At 36.9% G+C, this 17,913-nt stretch overlaps 1 protein-coding gene across 1 annotated transcript in view; it reads left to right on the plus strand.

Annotated features, from left to right (window-relative positions):
- ARAP2 (ArfGAP with RhoGAP domain, ankyrin repeat and PH domain 2) overlaps positions 1–17,913 on the plus strand; it is a 124,408-nt gene that overhangs the window by 21,428 nt on the left and 85,067 nt on the right. The window contains exons 7-9 of the mRNA XM_069014304.1: positions 1,462–1,531; positions 7,284–7,404; positions 10,075–10,256. Of these exons, the coding sequence (XP_068870405.1) occupies positions 1,462–1,531; positions 7,284–7,404; positions 10,075–10,256 (373 nt within the window). The remainder of the gene's footprint in view (positions 1–1,461; positions 1,532–7,283; positions 7,405–10,074; positions 10,257–17,913) is intronic.

The raw sequence follows: 17,913 nt of genomic DNA on the forward strand, positions 1-17,913 counted from the left end.
ACAGGATTTTTTTTTTTTTTAACAACACTTTTGGCAGTTAGCTAGCAGTGATGAAAAGTATAGTTCTTTATTCCAGTTGGCTTGTCTTGCACTATTTGAAAGGATAGAGTTGAGAACAAGCTATGAAAGCTTCAATAAAATGCTATGTGAGAATATATTATTTGGAAAAGATGGTTAACCACAAAATTAAGAGTGGTTAGTACTGAGTGAAACAGTTGCAGGGTCATTAGCCTTGAACCAGTGACACTCCGCAGCTACATTTCAAGGACGTTTTCTCAGGCGTGGTTCAGTGAATGATACATTTTTGTTACTTTTTCATACAATACCATTTCTCAAACATCTGAAGAATTAAAAAAACCCCAACCAAATTAAAAAAAGATTTTTTTGTTTTCAAACTATTGGAGCACTATCATATTTTATTTCACTTCCCACCAACTGAGTATTTCATTCTGTTCTCCACCTCCCAGTCTTTTTATAGAGCTCCAATTTACACCCGGCAGTTTTGTTTTCCTCAGGGAAAAGAATATATACTGTTTTCTTAAGTTGCTACAAATCATGCAATTAAAGTACGGCCTCTCTTATTTTTAGTTAATTCACTATAAATTGTACAGCCATTCAGTTTGCTCACATTGTATGTGGTACTTAGGTTCACTCTTCCCTGTATAATCTTGAAGCTTATTGACATCTTAATGCAAAATAGATGGTACATTGGCCTTTCCAGGTTATGAAAAATGATGATTTATTGTAGTCATATAATACAACTTAATTAAGCCAGAGCTGCTGTTTGATTAAAGTTTTGATAAGCTATCACAGTCTACTAATCCTAAAGCAGAGCACTCATTTAAAAGGAAAGGAAATAATGCTGGGAAAAAACATTAGTGGGGTCTTGTTCTTGCTTAATTAACTTGTTTAATAGATTTTAGAACTGAGACATTTATAGATGATAACTAACAAGCTGTCGACATTTTTAATGAGTGTAATGGACCACTTCAGGTTGATGTAAGAATATATTTTTAGAAGGTCCTTATAGAGCGTGAATTAGTGGCACACTGAAATAATCAAAGGAGTTTCTCATTAGAGATGTACAGTTGATAACACACATTGAAAATGAAATTTCATGTTGTACTTGTTGGGAGATGTGGTGTGCTTCTATCCATTCAATGGCCAGGAAACAAGAGTCTTGGGGAGATGTGTTGATATGGAATGACTGGAGGTACCATAGCCTGTAAACAGAGATGTCCTTGTCCTAAGCATGACAGTGAGATGGTCATTTGAGGTTCTCAGCTTTCATTTTTGGAAAGTATCTTAACAGAGCTTGTAGCACTTAAAGTTATGCTCTATGTTCAGAATATTCATTTGAACAGGAAGCTAAACAAGATTTGACCTTTCTATAGTTTGTGATTGAGACATTCTTAAAAACCAGTGTTAGCTGTGTTAATTGTGTTAATTTTTGATTCACAGCAAACGTGTATTTCAGAAGCGCTGGGTTAAATTTGATGGAGAGAGCATTTCTTATTACAACAACGAAAAGGTAAGGGACATGTTTTGGTCATGTTTGGAGCAAAATGAATCTGTGCAGTACACAAGGTACTATAAAGAAACTATTGAATAATTACAAATGAATATTCATCTTACATTCATTTTTCAGTTCTAAAGTACTAGGGTGAGATGTTAGTAAATATTTTAAGGTGTCCTTGTCTTCATGTATTGTTCATCCTTTTGTTTCCTAGAAGGGCTTGTATTACTCACCTTTCCCAGGTAGATAGCATCAGATCTTTTTTTACTTTAGGGAGAGATTGACACTGCTGTTGTCTGCAGAACAGAACAGGATTGTGCTAAACTTTTGAGAGATACTATTTTGATGGTGTTTTCAGTGTCTTGTCATGGCAACCTAGCATGCTGGAGATTGTGAGAGAGAAGTTAAAAGTACCATGGAAGACCATTTAAAAAAAAACCAACCTGAACCTATAAACTCGTTGACTCTTTGATTAAAAATGTCTTTTTCCTGTTTTTCTTCTGTGGATAATTGCATGTCATTGAACTAGGTTAGGTTTGAATGGGAATGTTCAAAAACACCACAGTACTGCAATGTCTATGGCTGTTTTTGTTTCTGTACCTGAGGACTGAATCTTGCCGAATCATTAGCAGGTTCATGAGCTGCTTTGATTAAAGTAGTTTACTTCTTATATGTGACACAAAAATGCATTTGTAAATCATAGTTTTCAACAAAGCATGTATTCCTTGTAATCACATGTAATTACCCTTCAGAACACTACAAAATTCTTTTCCTTTTGCTCTGTGGTTTATTAATTATTTTTTCCTCTTAGAAGTAATGGAGACCTTCTTAGACTTAAAAGTGATAGATGATTGTACAATATGCATGTTAAAGGAAGTTGAGGTTTTATGCATATGTGTTATTTTAAATGCTGGAAGCCATTTCCTGTTGAAGATGCATATTACATTAGGAAGAAAATACAGTTTCAGGTAACCATTCCAGAACAGGATGCTGGTTGCTGGTAATCAATAAGAGACCTATAGATGCCTTATGATGGGGTAGGGGTGTAAGAACTGAAGTAGAATGAGACTATCTCCTGAGGGGCTGGGGAACTAAGAACAAGCTCAAAGAATTATTTACATTGATATTTGTGCCTACTGATTGCGAACTTGAAAAAATCTGTTTTTACTTGCTTACTTTACTTCACTTACAGTAGAAGACATGATTTTGTAGGTGAAGGGAACAACAGAATAATGTTTGGATTGCAGTGACAAAAAATGGAACCCTTTGTGGTATTGATCCCAAGGCTTCAGAGGAGCAGAAAAGCCGGGTTAATCATTAAGAAAGACTTGAGAGAATACAGCAATGGGATTTGCTTAACACTATCTGCAGCATAATTAGGGAAAGAAATGCTAATAAAGAATTTTAAGTCTTGTATCTACACTGGGGATTCCTGTTCTTTTTTCTTTTTGGAAAGTCACTGAAAATGTTACTTGGAGGTCAATTGTGCTAGAATAGCACTTGTTAGAAATTTGTCATAAGAGATTCCAGAAATCTTTCCTTCTGCTCAAGGGAATGTTTAGTGTGTCACACAATGCATAGGAAGTTATCAACTCTACATCCTCTATTTAAAAGGTCTGTGTGGTAGGGTAGGCTATCAGTAGCTTGGTAAACACCTGAAGCCTCTTTGTCTCACTTTTCCTGGAATCTGAGTCCAAGCCTTGCTCTGGGTATTGAAGGAGATGCTGGTTGGTCTGTGTATACAGTTTGACCAAACCTGAGCATTTGACTTGTTAACTTGGTGAGTCATATACGTGAAGAAAGGTATGTATCTGAGAACTGCAATGCCTGAAGGAAATTCTGGGAACTGAGGATTTGGAGAAACTCAAATTAGCTTGCAGATAGGAGGAAAACACAGTTATGTACCAGTATTTCTTATTGCCCAATAGGATTGTGTTGAGTGAGCAGTGGTGTCACTTGGTAACATGAGTTTTTGGTGCAGTGGTCTCTGCTAGATCATTGTCTCCACACCTTCGCAGTTCATATTTCCTGCGAGATGGAAAATTCCTGCTGTTGCTTGTGTGTCGTTACCCTGATATCATAAATAACTATTTGCAGACCCATCAAGACCTGCATGCAGCTTGGGCTCCTTGCAAGGCCTTGCATGTCCCTGCTCCTACCTACATAGCTGGCCATTTATATATTTAAATGGGGAAGTTGTTGTTTTAAATTTAGAACATGATGATGAGTTCTGTCTCTTCTAATCTGTGTTTGTTTTTGGACGTTCCTACACAGACAAGCATGTTATAAAGAAGTTGTTATACTTTTGGTTTCACATATCAATTAAAAGTAGTTCTCAGAAGGAAACCAATCTATATTTGATATTTTTCTTCTTATTACAAGCAGAGAAGGTTAGACTCAGTGGAGCGAAACTGTTTATTTTACCCAGAAACATTACCAATATTAACTAGCTTTATTTGTCATTCAAATTAGGAACTAGAGAGGAGTGAGGTTCTCAAGAAGGTGAAGTGTATTACATGGCTAATGAAGAGTGAAATAATTGGAGAGTAGAGAGGGAAGACACAGAGAACGTTATTCCTGAAAATGCCCATATGAATGCTTCTCTCAGTGATTCAAACCTTAATTTTATAAATATTTTTCTAACCTTGTTCTAGTTGTTCATCAACTTCTACTTGATAGAGATCTCTTCTTTACTTTGTATCTACATTGAAAAAAAAAGATTCAGTTTTTGACAAACAGCATCTGACCTAGGGATGGTTTTGGGTTGAATCTGTGTTGCTCTTATTTCTTCTGTGTTCCTGGTCCTGAGAAAGCTGTTGTAGTCAGAACAACATCCCATGTGGCTTTGTCTCAACAGTGTGGTTAACTGAAGAGGGGAAGGTAGAATTGGAGAATTTTTTTCAGCTACCCTATATGCACAAGTTTTGTTTCAAATTTCTTCCAACTTTTGGCAGAACTCTGGTGTTTTACCCTGCACTTTATAATAAGGCAAAATACTGCTGGTTATTTGAAAGTTTTTTATTTAAAACAGCTTAGCGCCTCTGACAGATCTGTTGGTGATTTAGGAAAAAGACTTGACTCTTCAGGTGGAGAACTTCAATCTTTTGTTGTGTTACAGTACAAGTGAACATTACAAAGAGCAAAATTCACTGCAAAGCAGGTGAGTCATTGTCATTCTTGAAGTAGGTCACACTTAATCTGTTGTGAAAGTAAAACCAAAGCAGTCCAAAGTAGTATTTTCCAGGATCCTTTAGCTCAGCTCTGAACCACAACTGTCAAGGAGTGATGTGGGGCTGTATTTGAAAATAAAAGTTTCTGTTAAACCAGCTGATATAAAAAAAAAAAAAAATTGCTTTCCCTGCTAGAATTTTTTTTTTTGTTGGAGCATTTTTAGCAGCTCTAAAACTAGTTTACACCACTCAGTAACAGAATAAATAGCTGTGAAGTTCTTGGCTGCATTTGTTTGGTTTTGTTTTCTATATTCTTAAATAATTCACCTGATTTCTAGTCTGGAGTATTTCAAAGAGAGATATTGTATCTTGATCTACAAGAGCTTTTTAACAGGCATTATTTTTGCACATGAAAGAAAAGCTGCAGAAGAAAAATTGATAAATTATTATGGTTTAAACTGTTTTTGAAAATATGTATGCCTTGGAGAACAAAGCTTTAGAAAGGATGATGGATGATTGTTTAAATAGCAAAGCAAAACTATGCTCAGCTTAAAAGGAAATTGACTTTTTTTTTTGAGCAAATGAAATAAAATAGTTGTAACTTCCAGCAGTCTGTTATTCTCTTGCAGTAGTACCAAATACAGCCAGTAGATGCCTGCAAACACCATAACATATTTTTAACTGAACACCTACAGAAACAGTATATGTAAAAAGTTTGTTTTACCATTGGAACAATCAGTAGTTAACTTAATATCAAACCTTATTAACAAATATGTTAAAATCACTCTTTTAACAAATATAGCCATAATAAAAACAGCTCTGCAATTTTATCTATGATCATTCTGACTATTTCTTGTAACTATAATAACATGCTTGCTTCTGCTGTATTTCAATATTTCTATTTATTTATCTGCTAAACTACCTTCACTGACATGTATTAGTACCTCAAAGTGAAATAACATTAGTTTATTAAACTCAGTAAACAAAAAAATGATCCAGTGTATCCTTCCTGCTTCACATTCACAGTGTTCCTCAAGTGCTTGTATGAAGTCTGTTACAATAATTTATACTTTGGGAGGGAAGTTATTACAGTACAATTTCTTTATGGGAAGCTGACTCTTGGACTATTACTGTGGCTGAATCATAAATTTCATCAGTATTACCTGAGTTGTCTTGGTCAGAAAATGAATTGATCAAAGCATAGGGGAGACATGACAGAGTTAATTCTGGAATCCAGAAATCATGCAAATGTGTTTCTGATGAGCTTTCCTTCCTGTTAACTCCCACCCCAAACCCATAGGTTAATTAGGTTAAAAGGTAAGCTACTTAAAGGAAGTACTTGTAGCAGTTCCGTTTTCCTATCTTGCATTTTTGTTCTGTTCAGTTGTCCTAATACCTAGTTGTAAATCTAAAAATGTTGGGAAAATTTGTGCTGACCTAAAATTATTGTGGTTTAACCCCAGCCAGCAACCAAGCCCCATACCCACTCACTCTTCCCCCTATCAGGATGGAGAGAGAATGAGAAGAATAAACATGAGAACTTGTGGGTTGAGATAGAGACACTTTAAGAGGTAAAGCAGAAGCTGTGCACAAGCAAATCAAGGAATTCATTCACCACTTCCCACGGGCAGGCAGATGTTCTGCCATCCCCAGGAGAGCAGGACTGTATTCTGCTTAATGGTGACTTGAGAAGACAAACTCCATCACTGAACATCCCCCAGCTGTATATACTGAACGTGATGCCATGTGGTATGGAATATCCCTCAGGTCAGCTGGGGCCAGCTGTCCAGGCTGTGTCAGCTCCCAGCTTCTTGTGCACTCCCAGCCTCCTCATGGGTGGGGTGGGGAGAGGAGCAGAAAAGGCTTGGACTCTGTGTCAGCCCTGCTCAGCAATAGCTGAAACACACCTGTGTGGTGAACCCTATTTCTATCTCCAAGCATAGCCCCATGCTAGCTGCTATGAAGGAAATTAACTGTATCCCAGCCAAAACCAGCACACACATATAGCAGAAAAGCACATACCTGATCCAGGCTAGAGCGTTCTTGTTAGCACTGACAGGACAGTGTATTTTTCCAGTGTGATGTCCTTCTTTGTGTTCGAACTTTGGGATAAATTCAGTGAATTTACTTTTCTTATTGGCTACCCACTGAAGGGACAAGGTGTGTGGGGAACTGCAAAATTGTTTGGAATTCTCTGCCTAGAGAAAGTACAATATTTTTCCCATCATACAAGTATAATAATTATATATTTTAAAATTATTTTTCTGTGTGATAGTAAATGTAATTTATTTTGACATTAAATTGTAAATGGAAGTGTGATGTTTTGCAATATTAATGTTATGAGACAATTTATGAAGTTGCATCTCATATCTGCACAATCTATCTCATCATGGGATTTTATTCCATTTTGGAGTGTAGTAGATGTGCATAGATCCAGAAGAGTGAAGTTGGTGATAGGTAGGTAGTGAAGGGGTTCACTTACTAATGCACTTCTATTAAGTGTGGTGAACTTCCTAAACATCATGACAAGTAGTATTACCTCAAAAAGATTTAACATTCCATGAGAATTAAATATTTTGACTGCCTTTTTATTACAGGAAGTGTTCTCAAAGGGAATAATACTGCTCTCTGCAATAGCAACAGTAAGAGTTCATGGGGAGAATAAGTTTGAAGTTGTCACATCCCATAGGACTTTTGTTTTCCGTGTGGATAAAGAAGGTAAGTAGAAGATGCATAATTCTAAAAATTGCTAAAAAGCCATGTAATCACTGTTGATAAATTCTGTTTGTGAAATATAACTTGTGATATTATGAGAAATATTTCTGGAATCCAGTCGGGTTAAGCTCATAAAGTGAAACTTGAGATAACTCCAAGCTTTGTAAGAACAACGGAAATTGTTGGGGAATGGCTTTTTCAAATATCAAAATGAGAAGACTATTTTCCCAATTCTTCTTCCTCCTTCCTCATCCTTCCCAAAGATTAATATGTCTGGACATTTCTCAATTCTCACTAGCAGCTCTTACAGTCTGTGTGCTCGCAGACATCTCTGAGTCACCACTTGATAAAAAATTGACAAAGAGGCAATGAATGATGGCTGGGATGTGATGCTGTGATCAAAGGAAATCCAAGGTTTTCTGTCCTATACAGTATTTTAAGGCATGTATTGATAGAGATTACAAATGTAAATTGTAGCAAGGAAGTTAGTATGCCTTCTAGTTGAGTGCTTTATCAACCTACAGCTGTAATATGTGGAATCGATATCAGTGCATGTATGATTTATTTATGGAAACAATCAAATAAAAATGAATGCCTAGCAAGGAAGAGTTGTGCAATATGTATTTACAGCAGTACATGCCAGAGCCATTATAGCTAAGGGTCTCTCAGCATTTCCATTATCAAATCCCATTTTTATGGGTTATAGCTTGGTTGTAAACATTTGCTGCAGGCTGTAACAGGAGTGCAGCATCGGTGAACAAATCCTTCTTCTCAGGTTTGGCTCAGATAATTTCAGTCATTTTTATGCTCTTAGCTGAGTTTAAAAGTATGTATTTCTTCATTATTTTTGCATTTCTCGTCCAAATTTATTTTAAATTTTTTCATAAATTAGAATATAACTATCTTGGTGCAATACACTTTGTAGGGTTGTGATTTGTTTTATGGGCCTTTGCCTTGGATACTATAAAAATGTTAAAACCTTACACTGTCTTGTAAAATATATTCAGAGCAACCACTTTTTATACATGAAATTCCATTTTCATATAGTATATAACCATATTTGGATATAGTAACCTGTCTGTAAAGCTGTTCACTTAAGGTTAGAAATGCTTATTGTATAAGGAATTTGGTCCTTCCTGTATGCAGAAGTGGATGATGTATTCCCGGTAAAGTATGTAAATAACCCTGTTTGATTTCTGTTATGTGCAAAAAAATGAAACTGTTACTTGATGCTTCACTGATGACTTCAGTGGATTTCTGTTTGGGAATTGTTCTGGGACTACTCAAAGGGTACTTAACTTCTTTCAAAGATTTTGAAATGGAGACTTTCATATGTATTTTGAGATATCGGAAATGCATTACTTTTGGATGGATTTAAATATCTGGAGGGAAAAGCAGTATATATAATTGTTTGGAAAGTTTAGGGGCTTTTGGGGGCAAAATAAATAACTAAACAAGGGAGAGCAGTGAATTAGAGCATAGCTTGCTCAGATGCAGTGGGATTTTGTTTCACTGGAGTAAAATACCATTGGAAAAAACCACTTCTAGAGTAATTTGATGCCCTCTGCTATACTAAAGTACTTTGAAAAGATTACTGGAGTATTTCAAGAAAGCACATATGTATTTTAAAGCAAAATTTTTTACAGGAACACTTGGATCACATTCCCTGTGCTAATCTGTCAGGCTGCTATCTTCCTTTTCTACAAAGTATTTTATGACACCTAAATTTGTGTATTTGTTCCTTTATGTTGCACACATGCCATTTATGAAGCAAGCATGTTATTATTTCAATGGTGCTCTCTTCAGTCCTCAGTGCTAATTTTGCCACCTTTATATATAACTGTGTATAGAACTTTCAATCCCTCCCTGTCCCCCCTAGCTCCCCCCCCAATATATTTTGTGATCTGATTCTTTCAGAGCAAACAGTTGAAATATTCATGATATTCCAATTGTATAAGGCAAATCTAATTCATTCAGACTACTTGGCATTAAAGTATATTGATCTTAGTCCGGTGAAATGTCTGAACATAGTGAATGAGACTGAGTGAAACTTTATTACTTCACCTCATTGTGTTCATGTATTTGTAAGATGTTACATTAATAATGCATGCAAAGATACTCAAACATACATTTTCTTGATTACTCAGTACCCTTGACAATATCAAGCTTAACCACCACACCTTAATGGAATAGATTGTAAACTACCAAGTGTTTTTTCTTAAAAGCATGGCCAAGCATGGAATAGCACTGGTGATGGTTTGCCTCTTCAGTGATGGATGATATTTAGGCTCCCTGTTTCTGCTTACATAACTGCTATAATTCTTTCCCATTGATCTGGCTTCCAGAAGGTGAACATGCCACCTCAGTGTTTGAGCTGTCTGGAATAAAGTATCTTAGAACTAGCAGTCATGATTTTAAGAATCTTGATCATCACTTTGTTTGGATTGGTGTGTTGATTGTTGGGAGTTAATTGAATGGCTGTCCTTCTAACACCTCCACTGATACAGGAGGTTCTCATTATTTTTATTCACACCTCCTCCTCAACATGGATGTTCTCTCTTACTTGGCATAGCTATACCATCAACCAACATAGCAACAACATTGGGGAAACCAATGCGTCGAGAAGAATGAAGCTGCTGGTTAACTAACTGACCAATTTTTTTTCTTGTTTAGAAGAAAGAAATGACTGGGTTAATACGATGCTCAATGCCTTGAAATTGCAGTCTGATGATAATTCTCAGTCTCGAACTTCTGTCACTCCTGAGAAAAGTGGATATCTTGAGCTGAAAGGATACAAAACCAAAATCTTTATTCTGCTTCAGGGGAGTACCGTATGGATCTGCAAAAATGAGCAGGTAAATTTTTCATGTGGTTTTTTTTTGTGAATGAAAGCTTATAAAAATGGTTTAACTAGTGAGTTGGAAATTGATGGCTCTTTGTGAATAGGTGCATTTCAATATAAATGCATATCTCTTTATATGTAGTACTTTATTGCTGCAATTCTCAGAAGGCTTCACAACAGGCAAAGAATCATTATGTCTGTTGTACAATAGAAAAGAGTGAATATATAGTGAGGTGAAGTGAAAAGCTCTGAGTGTCACAACATGTTAGTGTCAGGGCTGGGATTAATTCACTCTTAAAATGCGGGCCATAAGCACTCAACTTAATCAGAAGGCTTATTTTGTGCACTGGTTTCAGTGTTTTATAATACACTGCTCTGGAAAGTGTGCTATACAGAAGCACAAAGATCACTGTGGTATTTAACTGATACTTCAGGGAAATGTTAAAAATTGATGTTCTTTTTGTTTCCAAGACTAGGGATTGGCCAGATTCTGTTGTGCACTGTAGTATTTTAAACAAATCCAGTATTAAAAAATGTGAAGTAGTCCTATCATTTCACCTTCCAAAATCTAGGGCTTTTAGTTTTGTGTTGGGCAGGACTATATGATAACATGAAGTGGAACTCTGTAGGATGCCATAGGCAGGGAATAAATGGGGATAGCTGGGTTCAATGAATGATTGTGTGAACTAGTGGAAGAGAAATCTATTGCAGGACATTAAACGACAGGCTATTTCTTTGTGAGGCAATTGATTACCCACAAGTAGCTGAAACCTGGGATGGCATTGGGGGTGGGGGGTATTTTTACATGCTTACTTTATTCTTTTTCTTCCAAAGTTGTGTACAGGCAAATCCCTGTCTCAAATGTGAATGATCTCTTTTGGAGTTGATCTCACTTCCTCTCCTGTTATCCTCTTTGTGAAATTATTTAGGTATGCTTGAGGGTCCACAAAATATTTGATATTGCATCTTACCATTCTTTCCCAGGGTATGGCAGGAAATTTGAGAAAGACCTGTTTTTCTTTCTACTTACTGTATTCCAAGGAAGTTTTACTTGTTAGGTACATTCTTTGAGGTCAGTCAACAGCTAGCTAATCAACAATGTTGTATTGGGTTTGCATGGCAAACCCAAGGAGGGAGGACCAGCAGAGACAAAGTATGATGAACTGACCACAACCCCTATTCCCCATCCTCCTAAGCTGCTGAATGGGGAGGAGGCAAAGAAAATAAGGAGCAAAGTTAAGACCAGGAAGAAGGGAGGGGTGGGAGAAAGGTATTTTAAGTTTTCAAGTTATTTCTTATTATCCTACTCTGGTTTGATCGGTAATATAAAGTAAAGATTGAACTAATTTGCTGAAGTCGAGTCTGTTTTGCCCATGACAGTAATTGGTGGGTGAGCTCTCCCTGTCCTTACCTCGTCCCTCAATACTTTTGTTGTATTTTCTCTCCCCTGTCCAGGGGAGGGGGGGGGGAGTGATAGAGCAGCTTTGGTGGGCATCTGACATCCATCCAGGATCAACCCACCACAAACATGATACTGTTTATGGATTTATGCTGTTCTGTAGCTATAACAAAACTCCACAAATGATTTAGATATGTAATATGATACCAAAAATCTATTTGCTATGTGCCATTTGAATTTAAGCCCTCAGCATATGTTTTGCCGAATGAGTATCAAGGAGAGAAATTGGTCTTCATAGCTGAGCACAGTACTCTTTATCTGTACGGAAATCCTCAGGCCTGATTATTGTAATGAATGGGTGACCTGTTCATTAGTATGGTTATTGAAGTTTACGGCTCATCTTTAAGGAGGAACAAAACCAAGATGCAAACACCACCCCTCCTTTCTGAGACCCTGTATTTCAGTGAGGTTCTCTTGCAGTTAGAAAGAATGAAGTCAACCAACTTTACAGTCCTTGCTTGTGAGACTCACACTGTGCTGCAATGCTCAGGGTTACTCTTCTGTCATGGCATTTCCAGGTATTTTATCAGTGAGGATCTATGGAAAACATTCTCATCAATGAAAATATTTTTGTGGATGTTCATTGCTAACGAGCCACTTTTCCTTTCAGAACTCATGCCTTTTGAATCTTATGCCCCTGAATATTTTTGAGTGGTCCTTATGGATCTTCTGAGCTTTTTGATTGAGGAGCAAAGATATCCAGACTTGTGGAGGAATGTCTCCTCCAGAGTGGTAGGTCACTTGGAACTAGTTATGTCTCTCAAGAGTTGCAGTAGCAGGCATCAAATTTTTGCTTTTTTTTTTCATTCTTACTCTGCTTGAATATAACTATTGGGAGCATCTTTCTTGCCTCAAGTAGTTCTTTAAACTTTCTCTGTTGATATGGGGCACTCCCAGCTCTGCCCACTGTGCTGAGTCAGTTTTTCTGACTGTATGTTGATACAAAACAGAGCCATTTGCTGTTGAAGGGTTCTTGATTGCTCTTTTCTGCATTTTCAGAGTGCAGATTATATGATTCAGATACTCTAAGACTGCTCCCCTCCCCCATCTTTTTCTTTTTTTTAACAGATTTTTTTTAAATTATTTTTTGTGTGTGTGCACGTGTGTTGGTTCTATTGCTTGTGCAGTTGTGTATCTGCAGTTGTATCTGCTCTGCCCTTTCAACATCAGGGGTTTCAGAATTGCTTTAGCTGATCATGAAAGCACGCCCTTATACAGCCCTTTTACTAGATATTTATTCCCTTCTACTACATGGATGCTCTGCAAAGATCACTGACTGCAGTGAAGCAGAAGGCAAACCAAAATCAAACCCTGAAACAGAATGGTTAGACGTGCTGCCAGCCTGTCAACTCCTCCAGTGTGTATGAATATTGCAAACAATGGTGCAAAACCAGCTTCTTCCCAAAGCTTATTTATCTAACCCCCAGAAAATTCAAATGGTCTGAAGATGTTTCTTTTCAGATTCTCCATTTGAACAATATCCTTTCTTCATGCAATTTCTGGATGTTTGTGAGTAAGAAGAAATAGCTTCTGTCTTTAGGCTGTCAAAGTCTGCAATTCATTGGCTACTTCTTGTGTTTTAATTTCAAGTGGGAAACAGTGATTTTTACTGCAGTACTCAAGAAAACCACCGCAATACAGCACTAATCCATTAGAGAGCACTGTTGACCTAAAAATTCTTCCCTGTCTCAAGTTTGCAGTTGAGCCAGTAATTATCAGGCAAATCTGTCCAGGGATGTCCTCAAATCCTGTTCATATTGGAATTCACATCCATACTAGACTCCCGGAGAGCCTTAGAGGGGTTTATTATAACTGCAGTACTAAAAGACACCTATTTAGACTTCTTACAATGTTGAAATGAGATTGGATCGAGCTGATTCATTGATTTCTAATAAACTTGATAGAGGAGAGTCTGCTGTTACTTTAAAGAAAAATTTCTTCAGCGTTAAAAGTGGAGAAGATCCTAAGCCAAATGCCAAATCGTAACATAACCACCATGAACTTTGTGAAGTTCAGATTGAGATTAGAACATCATGTCTCAGGCCCTTTTCTAGTTAAAAAGTGATTGGTTTAGCTTGAACTTCTGGCAGTGATATAGTGCTAATACAAAACCATAAATTTCTTTGACTCATGTAGTGTAAATTTCTTAAACTTCCTCTCTTGAGCAAAAGTGAAAAGTAAGTCATACAGAATCAATTTGTTCAACCTGCAGCTTGCTGAAATTCCCATTTCTGTTTCAAAGTCATTCGTGCTTAAATAAAAGCATGTAATCTGATTGTTCATGGCAGTTCAAACATTGGCTTGAAATGTCAGTCTGCTGTGGTGGTGCTAATGATAAGCTTCCCACTGGTACCCTCAGAAGGGTTCTGACAGATGCTTGTCTGTTTTGCTTGAATATATCCCCATTGTTAGGCTATATTTAAGATTTACTGGTATCAAAAGTCAGGGAGGGCCTAGGTGTCGCAGTGTTTGTGCTAGAATTTGGCTTTGAAAAGAGAAATCAGGATCTTCTTGTTACTGCCTTGTGTGGTTAGATGTATTTACCTGGGATATTAGAGGAAACTGGTATGGCTGTGTGCCATAATAATTTGTGACATGTTTTCTCCATGCCTGACTTGAAGTTAAAGCTAGAATGGTGATGAGTATTCTCTCTGTTATGTATAAACAATAATATACATCACTTATTAAAACCTCTTGTTTCATTTTGGCTCAATGTTCCTATTGATTTCAGAGGGTGTTTTGTTTTGTCAAAGATTGAAATGATTTGCTCTGTGGCAGATGGAAATGTTTATTCATATTGAATAAACCAGTAACAGTGCCTGGTAATTTTCATTTCCTCTGTAATGCTAATGGTGCATTTAAAGCAAAACTGGACAACACCAAAAGATGTATTACAAGAAAGGATATTAAATAGGCAGAAGATGGCAAAGGGTGGATAATGTAGAGAACTGATACAAGGATAGCTGAAAGGACAAGCCAAAGGTGATGCTTGAGATTGGCATCTTGAAAGAGGGGAAATGATGTGATGTCAGTGGAAGGAAGCAGGAGGGATGTGTGCATGAGTCTCTGTCTGCATAAGATCAGAGATAAGTTCTTTGTTCAGAAACACAGGCTTAAAGGGGAGTGTTTTTGAGCAATCTGGTCTAGTGAAAGATGCCCTTGTTGGATATGTGTTTCAGGGGGATTGGATTAGATGATCTTTAAGGGTCCCCTCTAACCCAAAACATTCTATGATACTGTGAAATACAGTGCCACAGACAATGTGGTTGGGATTCAGGGATGGACATGGAAGTCTTTTGGTATACAGCAATGGAAATATATAATGATACTCTGCAAAGGGGATTGTTCATTAGGAAATGTTCTGGTTTTACCTGGAGAAAATGGAACCCTGATTAATAATCAAGAACATGATGAATGAGAGAGAAATCCTTTAAAAAAAGAAGTATCTGTTAAGAACAGTCAAAAGTGTTTAACAATGGAAGGCTACCAAAGAAGAACAGCTAAATGATGTCCTGAAGATGAGTAGTAATGATTGGTTGTCATGCTAAAGCATAAATCATGAGAAAGTCTTTTTAAAGTATATAGATTCTTTGGTGTATCATCGTGATTATATTTGGGAATATAATGAATACAAGGTGATGGCAATACCTATATGAAAGAAAATTGGGAGAGGAGTAGAATGCAAATTGAGCAGAAAGGAAGATAGATACTTGAAAGTTTTGAGATCTAATGAGGAACCCTGAGAAAAGCAACTGAGAGTCCTGAAAAGGAAACTGGGGAAAAAGATAGGGGAGTAAAGGCAACTAAAGGAAGCAGGAGGGAAGACTGTTCAGATGGCTGATAGTTCAGATGGTGAAAGGAGAGACAAGTGCCTGGTGTGTATTGGGGTGTGGCAGTGGAAGGAGGAATTATCGAGAATGAGAAAACAAGAAGCGCAGTCCTTGTACTTGTGTTTCTCCTGTTCCTATCCTCATCCCGCATCCTCATCTCCCCTGCCCCAAGAACATGTGTGCTTTTAGAGATTTTTTGATGAAAAACTGTCAGTTGTAATAACTGGGAAACTCTAAAGGAACAGTGCTGTACTTGATTGCTAGTGCAGACCATGATCAAACATGGTTACAAACATACAGCTGAGCTTGTCCTGGAATGGCTTCAATAGGTGGAGGTAACAGAAAAACAAAAGAACATTTGCTCCTTGTTGTTTGATTTATGTAGGCTTTGTTCTTTCTTCATAGCAATACAAATCTGTACCAAATGTTAAAAAGCAAAAACAGAATAACCCAAAAATATACCAAATACATTGGAGGGGGAAAGACTAATATGAAGAAGTGTTTTAAGACAAAATATACTGATACATTGGTGATTTGTACCGGAATGATCCAGCCTCTTTTAAATATAGTTGTTTGCATCAAGCTGTAGTTGGAATGATAGATTAAGGTCATATCCCTAATTTTCCAGCAGTTCTTTGCAAGAAATTCATTACAATTTTCCACACTCAAAAGCATAGCAATGATCAATTGCTGTGCATGACATAAGAAACAACTGAACAGGAAATAACTTGAATTGCGTAAGGAAGCTTTAAAGCTTTCATTTTTCTTGTTATAATGCAAAATGAATGATTACAAGAAATCATGTTGAGTGGGAAAAGGTTTGTTGTTGTTACTGCAATTACTTCTTCAGTTTTAAATTTAATTGCACACCTACTTCAAAAAAGATTAAAAAATAGATTTAAAATAATATGCTGCTAAAGTGGCTCAATCAGAGAAGAAGAATGTGTCAATGACCACCTTTACAGGGAAGATCTGCATTTTACATTCAAAAATAATTTTGTGTGATATTGTTCTAGGTTGTGGAAAATATTATTGAAGAACACAGAGAAGGGCATAAACAGGACTTCTATTAAAAAAAAAAAAGATTTAAGAGTTAGTGTTACATTCTTCTATATGCAGCTAAACTTTGAGGATTTTTTCCTGTTCATTTGTTTTTATGCTATTAAGATCTCACTGAGACGTAAGTACACCTAAAGCAGTCATGAAACATGGTAAAAAGCCTAATGCTTCCACAATGATAAACAGCTTCCTGATTGATTTGGAGTAAAGTTGTCAGTTTTTCAGTATTGCTCTGTCAAGCTTTATAAATGACTAATACATATATAGCCAGCTACCTTAATCGCTTAAAAATTAACAGTGAAGAAGAGTGGGATATTTTTGAATATCATGAAGATTTTACATAGTGGCAAAGCACACGCATAAGCAATTGAAGCTGGTTTTAGGTCTACTTGCCATAAGGCTATAACAGTATTAATGCAATGTTGGGGAAATCCTTTTGCTTCTAAGAGTACTGGAATTTCCTGAGACCGTTGTCCATCACTATATACGTTCCTTGTTTTTAAGAACTACTAGCTTGGCTTCAAATTCCATAGTAACATCATTTATTGGATCAAAAGCCCAAAATCAGGAACCAGAACATTGTTATGGCAACTTCCTTTTACAGTTGTAGACCAGGTCTGCATTTATTTTTTTATTTTAAATCACATGAAAAAGTTATTTCTGCATTCACTTAATCTGAAATGTTGTATAGTCAGCATATACGTATCTGTATACTTTAAATAAACGAAGTGCTGATACTGGGGGATGTCCTGACCCAGATATAGCCCCTTGCACTTGGTCTCATTAAAACTCATGAGGTTCTCATGCGCCCACTTCTCACATTTGTCCATCTATCTAATTAATGAGGATATTAAGTAACACTGGTCCCAATATAGACCCCTGAGGGTCACCACTTGTCACTGATATCCAGTGGATGTCCGAGCCATTGACCACTACCCTCTTGATGTGACTTTCCAACCAGTTCCTTATCCACTGAACTGTCCACTCATCAAATCACGCTCTCTGCAATTTAGAGAGAAGGATGTTGTGGGGGACTGTGCAAAAGGTTTTACAGAAGCTCAGAAAAATGACATCTGATGGTCTTCCCTTGTCTACCAGTGTAGTCATTCCCTCATAGAGGGCCCCTAGGTTACTTAGGCAAGACTTTCCCTTGATGAAGGCAAGCTGGCTGTCTCAAATCTCAATCTTCTCCTCATCTGTTGTCACCAGACTTCCATGATAGCGTATGTGCATTCCATGTATAATTAGTTAAAAATAACATAATATGCTATTGCAAATTTTTGTTTAGTATATAACTTCTGTTACCAATTTGCCAGGTTTGA

The sequence above is a fragment of the Aphelocoma coerulescens genome, chromosome 4 (assembly GCF_041296385.1).
Source record: "Aphelocoma coerulescens isolate FSJ_1873_10779 chromosome 4, UR_Acoe_1.0, whole genome shotgun sequence".
Lineage (NCBI taxonomy): Eukaryota > Metazoa > Chordata > Aves > Passeriformes > Corvidae > Aphelocoma > Aphelocoma coerulescens.